Genomic DNA, 20,287 nt, shown 5'->3' on the forward strand with positions numbered 1-20,287 from the left:
AATATATGATGTCATATTCTAGCATGTTCGATACCGAAATTTAAGGCAACAGGTGATTGTTGTTAAATTTAGCGTGAAAATAATATACAACATTTAATGAAATAAAACTTGTCATAAGATGATCAATGAAACTATTTGTTTCATCGCATCCATGGTTACGTTTACTGAACTTAAGGAACTCTTCAACTTCAACCACTTTTTATAATAGATCGAGAATATGTAACTATCTGAAATACACCACCATGTCACTTTCATATTTGATTGAAAGTGCTAAGGAGACCCAAGAAAGATAACTCTTAACTCTTCCGCACAAAAGTATGTTACAACATACATATGAACAAGTGCATAAAGAATTTAAGTCAGGAAAAAAATTTTTTTTTTTTATTAATGTAGATTAAATCTTAGGATCTGGATAATTCATAAATTCTGTGGCACATGTACATTTGACTATCGTTACGAGCTGATAAGTTATTGATCAAATGTTTACAGCTTCTCCGTTCGTTTTACGTTAACACTAAATAAAATCCAGTTTAAAGGGAATCTTTTGTCAAGGACTAACTCAGTAAGCGTAATGAAACGATATATCTCAGAAAAATCATTACATCAAGTATCACCATCGGACATTTTATCAAATTACATCGAGGGGAGAAGACAGGTGTGGAGATCAGTTAGTAAGATCATACAGATATTCTGGTGGTTGTCACGACTCGTTCATTGGTAGGAAATGTTGTAAATAAGTAACAGCCTATAATAGTTATAACTCAGACATTGACGACAAGTAAGACATTGTTCTACTGATAAATAATAAACGCTCATGATTAAGTCACTAATGGCCGTCACATACAGAACAACAGTTTTAGACACATTATAAAAATGACCGACATCACAACGACCCCACACAGTTGTTGTTAAACCCTATTGAAATGTGAAATCTCATGATTAATTGGCTTCGGCCGACCATTCGGGGTTTGTTTTACAAGTTGTCAGCTCGAATATCGATTACAGGCTTAAAGAAAGACTAAACAAGATATGGATACATTATAGTTAAACCTGATTTAGAAATATGTCGTTATAAACATTAGTATTTCATATCTACAGATGATCATTTATATGTACCTCGATGTATGTATTCTAAATTTATAAAATCGATGTATGTATTCTTAATGTCTAATATCGATCAGCTGGATAAAGTGTTCTGACAACAAATCGTGATAACTATTTGAAATGTATGTTAAGAAAGTGATTAAAGAAAAAATAAAGACAATGTCTGTATATCTAATATTTACTGTTATTTAAAATCCTTCCAATAATCTTTTATACATAATCATGTTCGCCATTAGGTAAAAAAACTTCCTGGTGAAGTGTTTAACACTAGTGTCCATGATATCCATTGTGACTGTGTTCCCAGAATCTCCATAGTGACGCTAATAACACTAGACTTAAGTCTGTGAATTACAGTCAGAATTGATAGGCCAACTACAAAGCGACAACGTTAAGCACATTGAATATGTCAGGCAATCCAACGGAGATCTCTAAAGAAAATAACCGCATTATGATACGGTCGTTAAATCAATTACTAGGTCAGAAGAATTATGGTAGTATTTCTATGATAACTTTAAACGTGTTACTATAATTATCATAGTATATACTTAATACTTATGTTTATCTACTACATCAGAGTTCAACCATGGCAAGACAATCACAAGATGATAAATGTGTACTGATGATTAATTGATAATTCTGTATTGGTTTGATCAGAAGGCGAATCCCATTTTCAACACGGGTAAATAATGGATTAAGGATACAAACTAAATTAATCGGTCATACGAAGACTGGCTCAACTTTTGAAATATACCTACTCCGTAAATATGTATAAGACTATTGAAGGCAGATTAAAAAATGTAGGGAAGAGGAATATTATAAATATACCTCGCTTGTTTTACTTTTCCTCAACAAGAGGTTCGCCGAATGTTAAACACTTTAAGAATCTTGCCTCGAGGGCTGAGATGCATTTGTAAATCATATTTCTTGCACATTTTCCTATCGTATTTAATTGGTAGTTTTTGTCGTCAACTGTGTCCATCGTGCCATGTTTAGAAGACGTTATTTCATTGCACTGTGCACTGGGTTCCCTCCTATCCCTAGCGAAAGACAGTTGGACCATATCAGTCTGGTACATACACAAACCACAATAAAAACACTCAAGGCGGCGCAACCAGAACTTCAAAAAGAACTGAGAGAAATTTCCTTTTGGGGTTTATAAATGAGATGAATAACCGTTTCTATTTACCGATATTTAACTTTAAAGACTTCAAATTGTTGCAAATAATTGCAAAAATATTTTTCATAGCTAGCTTGAAGTAAGTTGTCATTTATTACAAAGGACACGACGGGGAGCCTGTAGTACCGTTTCGTTTGCTACAATTTATACATAAAAGTAGGTCAACTTGTAAGTACATTATGTATCATTTATATAATGCGTATAACGACATCTTAATGGATGGTAAATTCCGTATACTATCGACGACTTAATCATGTTCAAATCTGGGAGTAAATAGTTCATACCAGTAAAAAAAAATTAAACCGTGTATTTGTTATGTACATTGACGTAAGGAGATTTACCTTATTTACATGTATATACGTGTATACCTGTATGAACAGGTTGCGTTAGGTGACATAATAATAGCAGGTGTATAGAAGAAACCTTGAACATAAAAATGTGGGAAGTGAATTTCTTATTAGGATTACGTATAGAAGAGGGTACGGCCTTAATCTCGGCTAGTGCAGTATACATGTCAGTTGTCCAAACATAGCAAGTATGACTAGCTTAAAATCAAAATAGGTTTTAAACATGCGTATCAAGCAGTAAGCTTAATTTCAAAGAAATTTTCCTGAATTACACAGAAATAGTTGTGTATAATGTTATGATACGAAGTTAGTACTGTCCATACAGTGGCTTGTTTATTTTTAAACAAAATTCTGAATTGAAATGTGAATTATTAAGTTAATAAAACATTGTAAATAAATAAACATAAGCAGCCTAAATGTAGATTAGCTTTCTGAATTTATTACGTACCATGCTTTTAATTGTACGAGTGATTTCAGATCTGACGTTTCCATATGTAGAAAGGAAACTCTGAAGTAAAGTATTGGTTCGAAACCTGATCGATTTTCACAAGTTTGCATAACTGTTAGTTCTGACTCAAGCAGAGATATGGTTGTATGATTTATAGCTTTGAACCAAATCGTCAGATCATACAGGTCTGGTTAGCTCCTGGAACCTTTACTGTGTAAGGCATGGTTTTTAGTCTGTTGCTTTTCATATATGTAAATTCGAGTAATCAAATTTCTACTTTTCTTATCTATACGAAACATTCCGGATGAATGTATGTAAATGAATGAAAGAAACTTGTCTTTAAAAAAATCCTGTAGTGAGTAGAAATGAAGGTTAAAAAAAGATGTTATTACTTCAATCTTTTTACACGTACATGTGTCAACATGTTTAATTGGATGTGTACCTGCAATAAATATATGTATACTTATGTCAGAGATTAGTTCAAATACTGTTGATAAACAAGTACCTGTTACCATCCATATACTTTAAACCAGTATCGTCGTTTATTTAATGTGAGTTTTCTCTCCTTAGTTCTATTGTTTTTTTGTTTTTATCTGTTCGCTGTTACGACCGTGCTGCATTGACACCGAGAAGTGTCTTTAATGCTATAGATTGCTTTCATTTACATTTTTACGTGGTTCCTAAATAAAGCCCGATCTTATATTGCAGTAAAATCTTGGTAGAAATAAGAAGGACACAATACCTACTCCCGTCTATAGGTACAGATTATATGTCGACATCGCGTCTATAAGATTTTGGATAATCTATGTACACTACAGATATTAAGGAGTGCTCAGAGTGTATTCCATTTTAATGTATTTTCAATGCTATACTGTAAGTATAACTACATATATTTTGGTAAAGCATTATCGTAATGGAAGCTAGGATATTATAACGTTAAAACATAAGGCCTGCAGACGTGTGGACAGCCGAAGAAAGTTTCCCAATTCTTACCATTAACAGACAAGAATAAATTGGTTTTTATTTATGTATGTAACATTTAAAAAATATTTACGGACAAATGCTACCAAATTCACAACAAGCAATGGTCCAATGTTACTCTGTGAAATATACTTACATATTGTCAAATCGGTTTAACTAGGTAATGAAAGTAAAACTTGAACAACAGGCGTATTTTCATATAACTCAACCTAAATCAGGAAAATAACGATAAGTCAAACAAACAGCACTGCCAGGATTTATATCTTATGTTTAGACATTGATTACAGCGAGTCATACCACCAGGAAAAAATCCGAAATAAAACGTAAATATTTCATAACAACTGTGAAAGCAGTTTCTCCAACTTATGTAAATCACGTGCGGCGCGAGGGGTCTTTTTGTTGGAGGAAACCGAATAACCTGGAGAATACCCATACCTCTTCATGTTTGATTGAGGAATCGAGCCCCAAACGTCTAGGTAAAGGCGGGTGCGTTACAAGTACGTCTTCAGACCACTCTCATTATCATTTATATGTAAGTTCCAAGCACCTTAAATTAACGTTAGCTAAGTTAGGTCTCCGAAATCTTACACACCAATCGACCATATAAATCGGCATCTAATAGATAAACAGCAACGACAATAACCAATATGTCATCAGACACTAAATTCAAACACAAAATTGATGAAACTATGGCAAAATAGTAACAAAAGAAAGATTTGCACACAGATCCATGAAAAGGAGAAGAAGACCATGTGTGTCTAACAGTAAGCGTCATCGACGACACGCGACATGTAAATCTAGGTCAATCTAAGTAAGAATTATCGTGTCCCTAATAAGTATAAAGAAACATCGACGTATCTGGAACCAACAGACAAACTAACGAGTATCAAACACGTCCAGCTCATATCGTACAACTGAACCAACAGACAAACTAACGAGTATCAAACACGTCCAGCTTATATCGTACAACTGAACCAACAGACAAACTAACGAGTATCAAACACGTCCAGCTCATATCGTACAACTGAACCAACAGACAAACTAACGAGTATCAAACACGTCCAGCTCATATCGTACAACTGAAAAAACAAACTAACGAGTATCAAACACGTCCAGCTCATATCGTACAACTGAACTAACAGACAGACAAACTAACGAGTATCAAACACGTCCAGCTCATATCGTACAACTGAACCAACAGACAAACTAACGAGTATCAAACACGTCCAGCTCATATCGTACAACTGAACCAACAGACAAACTAACGAGTATCAAACACGTCCAGCTCATATCGTACAACTGAAAAAACAAACTAACGAGTATCAAACACGTCCAGCTCATATCGTACAACTGAACCAACAGACAAACTAACGAGTATCAAACACGTCCAGCTCATATCGTACAACTGAACCAACAGACAAACTAACGAGTATCAAACACGTCCAGCTCATATCGTACAACTGAACCAACAGACAAACTAACGAGTATCAAACACGTCCAGCTCATATCGTACAACTGAACCAACAGACAAACTAACGAGTATCAAACACGTCCAGCTCATATCGTACAACTGAACCAACAGACAAACTAACGAGTATCAAACACGTCCAGCTCATATCGTACAACTGAACCAACAGACAAACTAACGAGTATCAAACACGTTCAGCTCATATCGTACAACTGAACCAACAGACAAACTAACGAGTATCAAACACGTCCAGCTCATATCGTACAACTGAACTAACAGACAGACAAACTAACGAGTATCAAACACGTCCAGCTCATATCGTACAACTGAACCAACAGACAAACTAACGAGTATCAAACACGTCCAGCTCATATCGTACAACTGAACCAACAGACAAACTAACGAGTATCAAACACGTCCAGCTCATATCGTACAACTGAACCAACAGACAAACTAACGAGTATCAAACACGTCCAGCTCATATCGTACAACCGAACCAACAGACAAACTAACGAGTATCAAACACGTCCAGCTCATATTGTACAACCGAACCAACTGACAAACTAACGAGTATCAAACACGTCCATCTCCATATCGTACAACGAAACCAACAGACAAACTAACGAGTATCAAACACGACCAGCTTCATATCATACAACGGAACTAACAGACAAACTAACGAGTATCAAACACGCCCAGCTCCATATCGTACAACGGAAACAACAGACAAACTAACGTGTATCAAACACGTCCATCTCCATATCGTATTACGGAACCAACAGACAAACTAACGAGCATCAAACACGTCCAGCTCATATCGTACAACTGAACCAACAGACAAACTAACGAGTATCAAACACGTCCAGCTCATATCGTACAACTGAACCAACAGACAAACTAACGAGTATCAAACACGTCCAGCTCATATCGTACAACCGAACCAACAGACAAACTAACGAGTATCAAACACGTCCAGCTCATATTGTACAACCGAACCAACTGACAAACTAACGAGTATCAAACACGTCCATCTCCATATCGCACAACGAAACCAACAGACAAACTAACGAGTATCAAACACGTCCAGCTCATATCGTACAACCGAACTAACAGACAAACTAACGAGTATCAAACACGCCCAGCTCCATATCGTACAACGGAAACAACAGACAAACTAACGTGTATCAAACACGTCCATCTCCATATCGTATTACGGAACCAACAGACAAACTAACGAGCATCAAACACGTCCAGCTCCATATCGTACAACGAAACCAACAGGCAAACTAACGAGTATCAAACACGTCCAGCTCATATCGTACAAAGAAATAGATCAGTTCTCATCAGACAAATCATGACAATAAACACTTTATTAAGACGATGTGTGATGATTTCTCTATTCACATATAATTTGTAAGTTTCGAATAGCAGATACATTATTGTTGATATCAATTATGTATAAGCACTAATTTAACTTTAAGAAAACCTACCCTTCAGCAGCCAATTCGTCTGTCGACACGAGAAATTGTACCTTCCGTATCGAAGGTAGAGTCAAAGTTTCCGTTGCCATGCTACACAGCCTTTACTGAAGTAATCCATTTAGGATTGAAATAATCCATGTCCGCCACATTTAAAACGTATTCCACGAACGTTATACACTCCGTAACTTTCCCACATACAAGTGAACTCAGAAATGTTTTAATCCAAGTTGGAAATATGTATTATCAATGTATTGATCACTTTGTACACTATAAACGGGGAGTCGCTCGTGAATACCGCGTCATCGCAGCCATTAGTGGGTGTACATATAGTCATTGAACGGTTCACATCATTGAATGACTTTTAATTAATTCTCTAGGTTCGGCTTGAGCAGATTCACAATAGAAATCCTAATTTGGCTGTTAACATTAAACAAAATAGAAACTTTTAATTTTCTATTCACTGGTAAGGCAATGATTCTGCTTTATAAAATATACACATAAATATGTGTTTTGTTTCGAATACAAGATTTTCATCCAAGCGTTTTGGTAACCATATACATCTAGACGATTTACGAGCGCTGCTGGAAACCAGACCGTCTTGACGGGAGTTGTCAAACAAACGGTACAGCCATTGATAGTGCCTCACATCTAACTGAGCGTGTTACGTTATGTTTAAATCTAGCCTAACCAAATAAATAAGGAGACGAATTTACCTTCTATATTGTACCTGAATTGATATACATACATAAACATAGGTAGAATCAGCAGACCGTGACGTCACCGTGAAATCAATAAATTTGGTAATATTTGGTTTGCTCCCTTCTGTGCACTCTTTCACCGGTCTTTGCTTTAAGTATATCGATACAGTATATTTTATATACAGATTCAATAATCCTTGATACAATTGGACGCCCTTTTGAACTAGTTGTATTACGGTGTTTTGTTGGAAACCAACAGGATATTTGCCGAACGGAATCCGGAGGAGTCCTTAAACATTGACATAAATGATGTTTAATGAGCCACTAACCCGTTAATAGTAATGAAATATACCTTGACGTTTCCGTTTTTTGTTATCGCGTTTAAACCTTTGGACTATTTATTGAAACGCTATCCCCTGAAGTCATTCAAAGCATATAATAAATATAAAAACACGTAGATTGCCGAATTATTCTCTAAAGGAATGGAAATGCAAATCAATTATGTTTCGCGGTGTTGCGTGAATCATGAAGTAAATACCATAGCAAAGACGATCATGTCAGGGAAACATTTCAGGCAAAAAAAAAAAAAAAAAAATTCTTTTCTCGAAACTTTAACTATCCAATACCTTAAGTCGATTCGTGTACATGTAGGAATACAGTGGAGAAAAAGAGGGAATAAAAGATAAATTGATTTTTTGTTTGTTTTTGTTTTGCAAGTCGTTGTGTAATAGGACAGTTTTCACGAGACTTCCCATGAAATCAATATCCCCTGTCAATAAGAAGAAACCGTTTGCTTTGTTTAATAGATAATAACTTTAGGACAATTCTCTTCCCTAATATTTATGGTATAATCTGTATAATACGTAGCCATAGAATCGAAAAGAAACTGAATCGATATTGATTAAATGATGAAGTGACTAACCAGCCCAAGCATCATAAACACCGCTCGATTAATCATTCAGGCAATTATCTGCCCATTTCTGCACTTTCAATCACTACACAGTTGTAAAATTAGATACAGGTAGCTGCTGGGAAGTAACGTATAATCTAGTTTCGGCGTACTGATTTCTGCACATCTCAACACTTTTCATATCATTAGTATCATTATATATGTCAGTATGTTCTGTTGTAATCGTACAGTTTCGAGTATTTTCTTGTTGTAAGCAAAGCTGAACATTTTGCTCCCGTATTTACTGAAACCGTACGGGCTATGTTACAGTATATTGTGATATATAATATATAACCCTTTTTATTACTATATAAGCTGTACATAACCCTTTGACAACTTAGCTTCAATCTTAGCGTTTAATTCGACTCACAGACAGTTTATGAAACACCGATATTACGTCACCAAAATCCCCTATCACACCTGAAGGCATTTATTGGATCTACGCTATATCTAGACAAATTATTACACCTGTAAACGTCATATAAAGACGTCACACCTGTAGATACTATACATACAGAATTACATGAACTCTACAAATATACACCACATTACACCTAAGACACTTAACGTCACGCAGATATCTCTACATACCTGTAGACACTACATGTATATACTTTATATACAACGTACATGTATATATAGGTATACACGACATACAGACACCTTATCACAAACACAGACACGTCATGCAGATATCTCTACACACATGTAGACACTACATGTATATAGGTAGACACGACATAAAGACACCTCTCCACAAACACTGACACGTCATGCAGATATCTCTACATGTATATACATGCATCTCATCCCACCTATAGACTCTACATATAGACACCAACTACACCTTTAGACACTACATCAAAACACCTTACCATAAATGTAGAAATTATGCCCTGAAGACAAGACATAACGACATCTCATCCCAGCTGCAGACACTATATAAACATAGACACCTCATCTTTACTGCCGTACACTACATAAAAACACCATACCACACCTGTGGACACTATTTAGAGAGACTTTATCACACCTGCAGACGTTACATAGATACATTCCTGTGGATACAACATAAAGATACCTCTTCACACATGTAGAAAGTACTTAAAGACACTTTATCACACCTGTAGACGCTACATAGATACATTCATGTGGAGATGACATAAAGACACTTTATCACACCTGTAGACGCTACATAGATACATTCCTGTGGAGATGACATAAAGACACTTTATCACACCTGTAGACGCTACATAGATACATTCCTGTGGAGATGACATAAAGACACCTTTTCATACCTGTAAACACTACTTAAAGACACTTTATCACACCTGTAGACGCTACATAGATAAATTCCTATGGAGACGACATAAAGACACCTCTTCACGCATGTAGAAAGTACTTAAAGACACTTTATCACACCTGTAGACGCTACATAGATACATTCCTGTGGAGATGACATAAAGACACCTTTTCATACCTGTAAACACTACTTAAAGACACTTAATCACACTCGTAGACGCTACATAAATAAATTCCTATGGAGACGACATAAAGACACCTTTTCATACCTGTTAACACTACTTAAAGACACTTTATCACACCTGTAGACGCTACATAGATACATTCCTGTGGAGATGACATAAAGACACCTTATCACACCTGTAGACGTTACATAGATACATTCCTGTGGAGATGACATAAAGACACCTTTTCACACCTGTAGACGTTACATAGATACATTCCTGTGGAGATGACATAAAGACACATTTTCACACCTGTAAACATTACATATAGACATCTCATTTTACTTGCAGTAGACTACATAAAAACACCACACCACACCTGTAGACACTATTTAAAGACACCTTATCACACCTGTAGACGTTACATACATACATTCCTGTGGAGACGACATTAAAACACCTTTTCACACCTGTAAAGATTACATACAGACATCTCATCTTATCTGCATAAACTTTAGATATAACATTCTTTTTAAATCGGTGTCTTGTTTTGACCTGTCTCAGTGTCAAAATAATTGTTCTGCAAAAACGATAGCGTTTAGCCGTGTAGGCTGTGAAGTGTCGCTGTAAGATTTTTAAAAATCTTTAGAACTTTGATTTTTTTATTGTAAAGCTTACAATCTCATTTCAGCAGTTCAAAAAACTCATGTACTGATAAGTATCGGGAAGTGATTATGTTTTATTTCGTATATCATTAATCACGTGTGGGTGTATTTTACACATACAGGGCAGGTTTGCCTTATGATGATTTCATAATGAAGTATTAAAGAGAATGTTTTTATATAGTGACGTGATATTAAAATGCAAACAACACAGAAGATTCATTCTAGTTAGGACTGATCTTGTTAGTTTCAACATTTAATACATTTCTGGAATCAGATCAGTTTTTCTTTTCCTCTTGTTTGCTTTATGTGTCTTGGAATCTTGAAATCCATGTTTGTTCAGGTCGGCATCTGATATATATAGCGATCCCCACCCCATCCCCACACTTTCCCCACCTATCCCCACACTCACCCCACCCTATTCCCACACTCACACTACCCTATCCCCACACTCACCCCACCTATTCCCACACTCACCCCACCTATCTCCACACTCACCCCACCCTATTCCCACACTCACCCGACCTATCCACACACTCACCCCACCTATCCCCACACTCACACTACCCTATTCCAAAACTCACCCTACCCTATCCCCACACTCACCCCAACTATCCCCATACTCACCCCACCCTATTCCCACACTCACCCCACCTATCCCCACACTCACCCCACCTATCCCCACACTCACACTACCCTATTTCCACACTCACCCTACCCTATTCCCACACTCACCCCCTTATCTCCACACTCACCCCACCTATCCCCACACTCACCCCACCTATCCCCACATTCACACTACCATATCCCCACATTCACCCTACCATATCACCACACTTACTCCACCTATCCCCACACTCACCCCACCTATCCCCATACTCACACTATCCTATTTCCACACTCACCCTACCCTATTCCCACACTCACCCTACCCTATCCCCACACTCACCCCACCTATCCCCACACTCACTCCCACCACCTATCCACACACACTCCCCACACTCACCCCACCTATCCCCACACTCACCCCACCTATCCCCACACTCACCCCACCTATCTACACACTCACCCCACCCTATTCCCACACTCACCCCACCTTTCCCCACACTCACCCCACCTATACCTACACTCACACTACCCTATCCCCACACTCACCCCACCTATCCCCACATTCACCCTACCATATCACCACACTCATTCCACCTATCCCCACACTCACCCTACCCTATTCCCACACTCACCCAACCTACCCTTACTCACATACACTTTCAGGAATTGAAAAAAATAAAATAAAACATTGTTTATATTCATTATTAAAAGGGATCATACTTTGGTAATAACACCCTTTACATTCATCTTTCTGTTGGCTCCATTCCCATCAAAGGGACATTTGAGACAGAACTACTGTCCGCATACTATTTTCTCTGTAGACTACACGGATATAGCAAGTATCAGGATACCCTCGACCAGGTCTATTTCTCTCGGTTTCTCCTCTGGAAACCGACCTGATCTTGGGATACCAGAAGCCTAACATATTCCTCACGTTCGTAACTTGATTGTATACCACCTGAAGTACAGCTGTGTGATACTGTAGAAAACAGTCTCATATAAAGTTACACGGCCGTTCTTTTGAAAACATCGAATTTGGCTGTTTCTTTTACCTTCCACACATTGTCTAAATAATCCTTGTATTTTAAAACACTTGACATAAGTTGCCACTGTACTGTGTATCTACACCAACCTGCTTTGTTTAGTTCTTAACTTAAATATCATATTTATACACTGTTTGAAGAACATATTGGTAACAACAAGGACGTTTTATTCAGAATTGTTAAATATTGACGCAGTCCACATTTCTGGTCACTTTTCTCATGGCTTACTGTACAAACAGTGGCCAATAGTAAGGCGTCAATATTGTATCGGGATTGTGATTGAACTTCTATACCACAAAGTAAACTGGAACTTGCTGCTGTGGTGTTATGTTTTGGAGAAGATAAATATACTTGCTTAGCTTATTTACATTAACTCAAGGGAAGAGCTCATTTACATAAAAACATCAATAAGTATGCACCCGGGAAACATAGCGTTGTTTCATCAAATTCCTATAAATGAGCGTAGACTCGGCTAAAATATAACTTACTACATGGGGACAAATACTTTAAATGTATCTCACACCGAAAATTAATTAGACGAACGAATGTAAGGAGAGAAAAAAATAAATAAAAGTAAAACATAAACACGAAACCAGTATTATATCTGATGTGTGAGATAAGTAAAACATTCACGTATGAAAACAGTATTGTATCTGATGTTTAAGATAAGTTAAACTTTATTTTGAAAATTAGCTTTGCGGTTATGTTAAAATCACATGCATAAGGAGGGAGGAAGTATTCTGTATTATTTTAAGATGTGTAGCGCTTTTATTAAGTTGCCTCCCCTTAAATTCGTGCGATGTCCTAGACATTGAGGAGGAGGTACTTGCACCAGAAATGAAATCCGGGTTTATTTTAAGGCTGTTACCTTAATTGAAATGTGTTTACAGTTAATTGATTATAAATATGAACAAGTTAAATAGGTCAGAAATGGTCTGAATATGTAGCATTTTACTGTTTTTTACATGTAGACTGCGCACTAATGTGAAATCCTTTAATCTTAAAAGCCTAATCTTTGTATTCACAATAAACAATTGACCGATTTATATATACTTAATGTGGCTTATTGATCAACTTGACCTTCACCCAATCTATAACATCAGGTAAATAAATCGACTGCTTGGCTGTAATAAACACGATCAATTTGAAAGAAATATAAATAAATAAATAAATAAATAAATAAACTCAGTTATTAATTTCCCGTAATGTACTTTAGCTTTGTCTGTCAATAAGAGTTTTACAGGGTAAGTCCTCAGTCCGTACTCACAAACCACCACAAGTTTTGTTGTACCATGGAAAAACACGATTAAAATATTCATGGTAAAAGCCACACAGGTATTACTCTGTCAATAATCATGTTATCGATGTCTGTCTTTATCCGCGAAACTTGGCTGTTGTCTGATATCGCTTTTAACCTCAAGGATTTAGTAGATGTTTTGAACTTAGCGCTGTATTGACTGAATTGTCATGTTTTAACAATTTTGTAAATAAAGGAAAGGAATGGATTTTAAATTCAGTAAGTACATGTATGTATATAGTATATATAGGTCATAATTATGTTAAATGGGGAAGCTACACTTAACAATTCTGACATTCTTCCTTTGACAAAGTTGTACATTAAATTACATATAGTAGAAACAACATACATTACAGCCATATCGTATAATATACACGTATATCATAAGTACACGTGAGGTATAATACACGCATACTATAATACACGTTAAGTATAACACACGTACAGAACATAAACAATATAGCTACACATTAAGTATAATATTACTATTGTAACAGTACAGAACAGTGACATTATATAATGTAGCCCCTATATTTACTGGTGTAACAGTACAGAACAGTGACATTATATAATGTAGCCCCTATATTTACTGGTGTAACAGTACAGAACAGTGACATTATATAATGTAGCCCCTATATTTACTGGTGTAACAGTACAAAACAGTGACATTATATAATGTAGCCCCTATATTTACTGGTGTAACAGTACAGAACAGTGACATTATATAATGTAGCCCCTATATTTACTGGTGTAACAGTACAGAACAATGACATTATATAATGTAGCCCCCTATATTTACTGGTGTAACAGTACAGAACAGTGACATTATATAATGTAGCCCCTATATTTACTGGTGTAACAGTACAGAACAGTGACATTATATAATGTAGCCCCTATATTTACTGGTGTAACAGTACAAAACAGTGACATTATATAATGTAGCCCCTATATTTACTGGTGTAACAGTACAGAACAGTGACATTATATAATGTAGCCCCTATATTTACTGGTGTAACAGTACAGAACAATGACATTATATAATGTAGCCCCCTATATTTACTGGTGTAACAGTACAGAACAGTGACATTATATAATGTAGCCCCTATATTTACTGGTGTAACAGTACAGAACAGTGACATTATAATGTAGCCCCCTATATTTACTGGTGTAACAGTACAGAACAGTGACATTATATAATGTAGCCCCTATATTTACTGGTGTAACAGTACAGAACAGTGACATTATGTAATGTAGCCCCTATATTTACTGGTGTAACAGTACAGAACAGTGACATTATATAATGTAGCCTCTATATTTACTGGTGTAACAGTACAAAACAGTGACATTATGTAATGTAGCCCCTGTATTTACTGGTGTAACAGTACAGAACAGTGACATTATATAATGTGACCTCTATATTTACTGGTGTAACAGAACAAAACAGTGACATTATATAATGTAGCCTCTATATTTACTGGTGTAACAGTACAAAACAGTGACATTATATAATGTAGCCTCTATATTTACTGGTGTAACAGTACAAAACAGTGACATTATGTAATGTAGCCCCTATATTTACTGGTGTAACAGTACAGAACAGTGACATTATATAATGTGGCCTCTATATTTACTGGTGTAACAGTACAGAACAGTGACATTATATAATGTGGCCTCTATATTTACTGGTGTAACAGTTCAAAACAGTGACATTATGTAATGTAGCCCCCTATATTTACTGGTGTAAAAGTAGAGAACAGTGACATTATATAATGTAGCCCCTATATTTACTGGTGTAACAGTACAGAACAGTGACATTATATAATGTAGCCCCCTATATTTACTGGTGTAACAGTACAGAACAGTGACATTATATAATGTAGCCCCTATATTTACTGGTGTAACAGTACAAAACAGTGACATTATATAATGTAGCCCCTATATTTACTGGTGTAACAGTACAGAACAGTGACATTATATAATGTAGCCCCTATATTTACTGGTGTAACAGTACAAAACAGTGACATTATATAATGTAGCCCCTATATTTACTGGTGTAACAGTACAGAACAGTGACATTATATAATGTAGCCTCTATATTTACTAGTGCAACAGTACAGAACAGTGACATTATATAAGTTAGCCCCTATATTTACTGGTGTAACAGTACAAAACAGTGACATTATGTAATGTAGCCCCTATATTTACTGGTGTAACAGTACAGAACAGTGACATTATATAATGTAGCCCCTATATATACTGGTGTAACAGTACAAAAACAGTGACATTATGTAATGTAGCCCCCTATATTTACTGGTGTAACAGTGACATTATATAATGAAACTTGGCTGGTGTAATATTTACTGGTGTAACATATGACATTATTAATGTGACAGTACAGAACAGTGACATTATATAATGTAGCCCCTATATTTACTGGTGTAACAGTACAGAACAGTGACATTATATAATGTAGCCCCCTATATTTACTGGTGTAACAGTACAGAACAGTGACATTATATAATGTAGCCCCTATATTTACTGGTGTAACAGTACAGAACAGTGACATTATATAATGTAGCCCCTATATTTACTGGTGTAACAGTACAGAACAGTGACATTATATAATGTAGTCCCCTATATTTACTGGTGTAACAGTACAGAACAGTGCCATGATATAATGTAGCCCCTATATTTACTGTTGTAACAGTACAGAACAGTGACATTATATAATGTAGCCCCTATATTTACTGGTGTAACAGTACAGAACAGTGACATTATATAATGTAGCCCCTATATTTACTGGTGTAACAGTACAGAACAGTGACATTATATAATGTAGCCCCTATATTTACTGGTGTAACAGTACAGAACAGTGACATTATATAATGTAGCCCCCTATATTTACTGGTGTAACAGTACAGTGACATTATATAATGTAGCCCCTATATTTAACAGTACAGAACAGTGACATTATATAATGTAGCCCCTATATTTACTGGTGTAACAGTACAGTGACATTATATAAACATTTACTGGTGTAACAGTACAGAACAGTGACATTATATAATGTAGCCCCTATATTTACTGGTGTAACAGTACAAAACAGTGACATTATATAATGTAGCCTCTATATTTACTGGTGTAACAGTACAGAACAGTGTCATTATATAATGTAGCCTCTATATTTACTGGTGTAACAGTACAGAACAGTGACATTATATAATGTAGCCCCTATATTTACTGTTGTAACAGTACAGAACAGTGACATTATATAATGTAGCCCCTATATTTACTGTTGTAACAGTACAGAACAGTGACATTATATAATGTAGCCCCTATATTTACTGGTGTAACAGTACAGTACAGTGTCATTATATAATGTAGCCTCTATATTTACTGTTGTAACAGTACAGAACAGTGACATTATATAATGTAGCCCCTATATTTACTGGTGTAACAGTACAAAAACAGTGACATTATGTAATGTAGCCCCCTATATTTACTGGTGTAACAGTACAGAACAGTGACATTATATAATGTAGCCCCTATATTTACTGGTGTAACAGTACAGAACAGTGACATTATATAATGTAGCCCCCTATATTTACTGGTGTAACAGTACAGAACAGTGATATTATATAATGTAGCCCTATATTTACTGGTGTAACAGTACAAAACAGTGACATTATATAATGTAGCCTCTATATTTACTGGTGTAACAGTACAGAACAATGACATTATATAATGTAGCCCCATATATTAACTGGTGTAACAGTACAGAACAGTGACATTATATAAGTTAGCCCCTATATTTACTGGTGTAACAGTACAGAACAGTGACATTATGTAATGTAGCCCCTATATTTACTGGTGTGACATATAGTGACATTATAAATGTAGCCCCTATATTTACTGGTGTAACAGTACAGAACAGTGACATTATATAATGTAGCCCCTATATTTACTGGTGTAACAGTACAGAACAGTGACATTATGTAATGTAGCCCCTATATTTACTGGTGTAACAGTACAGAACAGTGACATTATATAATGTAGCCCCTATATTTACTGGTGTAACAGTACAGAACAGTGACATTATATAATGTAGCCTCTATATTTACTGTTGTAACAGTACAGAACAGTGACATTATATAATGTAGCCCCTATATTTACTGGTGTAACAGTACAGAACAGTGACATTATATAATGTAGTCCCCTATATTTACTGGTGTAACAGTACAGAACAGTGACATTATATAATGTAGCCCCTATATTTACTGTTGTAACAGTACAGAACAGTGACATTATATAATGTAGTCCCTATATTTACTGTTGTAACAGTACAGAACAGTGCCATTATATAATGTAGCCCCTATATTTACTGTTGTAACAGTACAGAACAGTGACATTATATAATGTGAAAAATTAAATTTGAACTCGTAAGAGAACCATTTGTGCTAACCGTTTTTGTAGTTTTTCATCGTATGAAATACTAGACAATGAGTAGCTTGTATATGTAAGGTATGTATTCTTTAGAGTACTCTCGAAAGTCGTCGTTCGTGTGAGTCGTAACTTTGTATACAAGTAAATATAACTAAGGATCATGGTAGTCAACAATCCTCTATCAAGTCTTGTTCAAAGATATCGAGCTGTGTTCGGTTTTGAAAATCTTAACACAAGTGTTTCATATTGAATATTTGTTATACAACGTATCAAAAAAATCACACGTATAAAAAATGTTTCTCTGATCTCAAAGGTATCTTACAAAGAATAAAAATTACATGAGTTTTTCCCATTCAAACATAAATTTAGAAAAGTATGAAACTGTCCATGCTTTGATTATCTAAGTTCTGCTGCCTATTACACAGTTTATAACCGAAAGTGATATCAGCGGTCTCCGTTCAACGTCTTCTTATACATCTAAATGATATGAGTGAATTCGGTGTTTGATAATCATGTATGAATTATCTTCGTAAATTAAATTTCTAAATTAAAATGAAAAGCATGTGTAGTCGATGAATAAGTGTGATATCAGAACCAATCAATATGGTTTGTGTCGTTGGACAAATCGTGATTTATTATGTAGAAAAGGGATTACAGAAAATAGAATGAAATTCCAATCGAAATCTGTTTATTTACACTATACTTCAGAAAGGTTTGTAGGAAGGTGTTAATGAACACTGACAATTACATTTGATTAATTAAATTGAATAGAAAAGAAGAAGACCCGCCTCCCCCTGATGACGTGCGCGAGTGATATAGTGTGATACATGCATTTCTAAATTCAAAAAGTCATGGTTACAGTCGCTACTTGAATCCATAAAGAGAAAACAAGTATTTCCAATATGAATATTCATTGTTTTGGACATAAATAAACGTTCCCAAGTTCAAAATATTTGAATATCTTTACATAATAATTCCACTACTTTGGCATCATTTAACATTAGTCAAAAAGGCGTTTTAATCATAAGATGTACTTACTGTTTAGTCTCAGATGCTGCAAAGGCCCCACTTTGTGTTTTCTTTGGTTTTTCGTCCTCTTCTTCGAAATCATCGTCATACCCTGCATGGAACCGGAAGTCATCGCTTCTTTTACTACTTGACGTTGCTGACGGCAAACTTTTTTCGATTCTCTTACTAGATGGAGAAATTAAAGAATGTGCATCTGGAGTAACGTCGTCATTTGCATAAAACTTAAACTGACTTCCGGTTTCAGTTAGCTGACTTCCGGCGCTTTGCGGAATAGCCACGGATGCACTGTTTGTCCCATTAGACCCTAATTGACTCGATGTTATGCTCGCGCGTGAGATATTTCCTACAGATTTCGTTGGGGAGCCACTTTTACTAAATCCTGAATCTGAACTAACACGTTTTCTTGGTGTTCCGTTTACTGTATTTCTGGAACTGGTCCTTGAACTTGAACTCTTCACGAATGAGGCATTTCCCGCCTTTAAACTTGTACTGTTAGGGGATTTCGATGATTGTTCTGTATCATTCTGTTTCTCCAGGAAACGTACTTTTTTACTTCCGCCAGACGGGGATCCTTCGTTTTCCCTTTCGGTATCATCTGTCGTCTGCTCGTTTGCGTAAGTAATAGCCTCTCTGTTTAAATCGTGTGCTAAACTTCTACTCGGTTCATCTGTTTTCTTTATCGTACCAACAAAGTAGGTTTTCTCTCCTCCACCTTTCGCCATTTGTCATATAGTTGTCACGTCACTTCCTTTAGGTGATTTTTGAGCAATTCATAAATATCTTGTGCTTTTAAAATCTAGACAGACACACAGACATAAAATTATATTTGACATCAACTCACTTAATATTTGACACACCTGTAACAAACACCTGCTAATATTTCTATTTTCCAGTTAATTGTTACAAGTTCAAGACTGAATGTATCATTCAGTGAATTCACGTAGTGGTCATCTGCCGTTCTCTTATCGAATCTAATTCCACATATCCGCAACCTCTCGACTATACATTGGTCATCTATATCACATACATCATAAAATGGTCGCGTGATTTTAAAGACATTTCTTCTGTCGATTTAAATCACTGAA

The 20,287-nt window shown here is 35.8% G+C and overlaps 1 protein-coding gene across 1 annotated transcript; it reads right to left on the reverse strand.

The window, feature by feature from the left end:
- Positions 1 to 19,207: 19,207 nt before the first annotated feature.
- On the reverse strand, positions 19,208 to 19,924 carry LOC132544067 (uncharacterized). The gene has a single exon (XM_060207634.1). The coding sequence runs from the start codon at positions 19,922 to 19,924 to the stop codon at positions 19,208 to 19,210; it is 717 nt and encodes a 238-aa protein (XP_060063617.1).
- Positions 19,925 to 20,287: the final 363 nt, after the last annotated feature.

Source organism: Ylistrum balloti, unplaced genomic scaffold (genome assembly GCF_031769215.1).
Source record: "Ylistrum balloti isolate Yb309-2 unplaced genomic scaffold, AGI_CSIRO_Ybal_v1 Utg369778, whole genome shotgun sequence".
Classification (NCBI taxonomy): domain Eukaryota; kingdom Metazoa; phylum Mollusca; class Bivalvia; order Pectinida; family Pectinidae; genus Ylistrum; species Ylistrum balloti.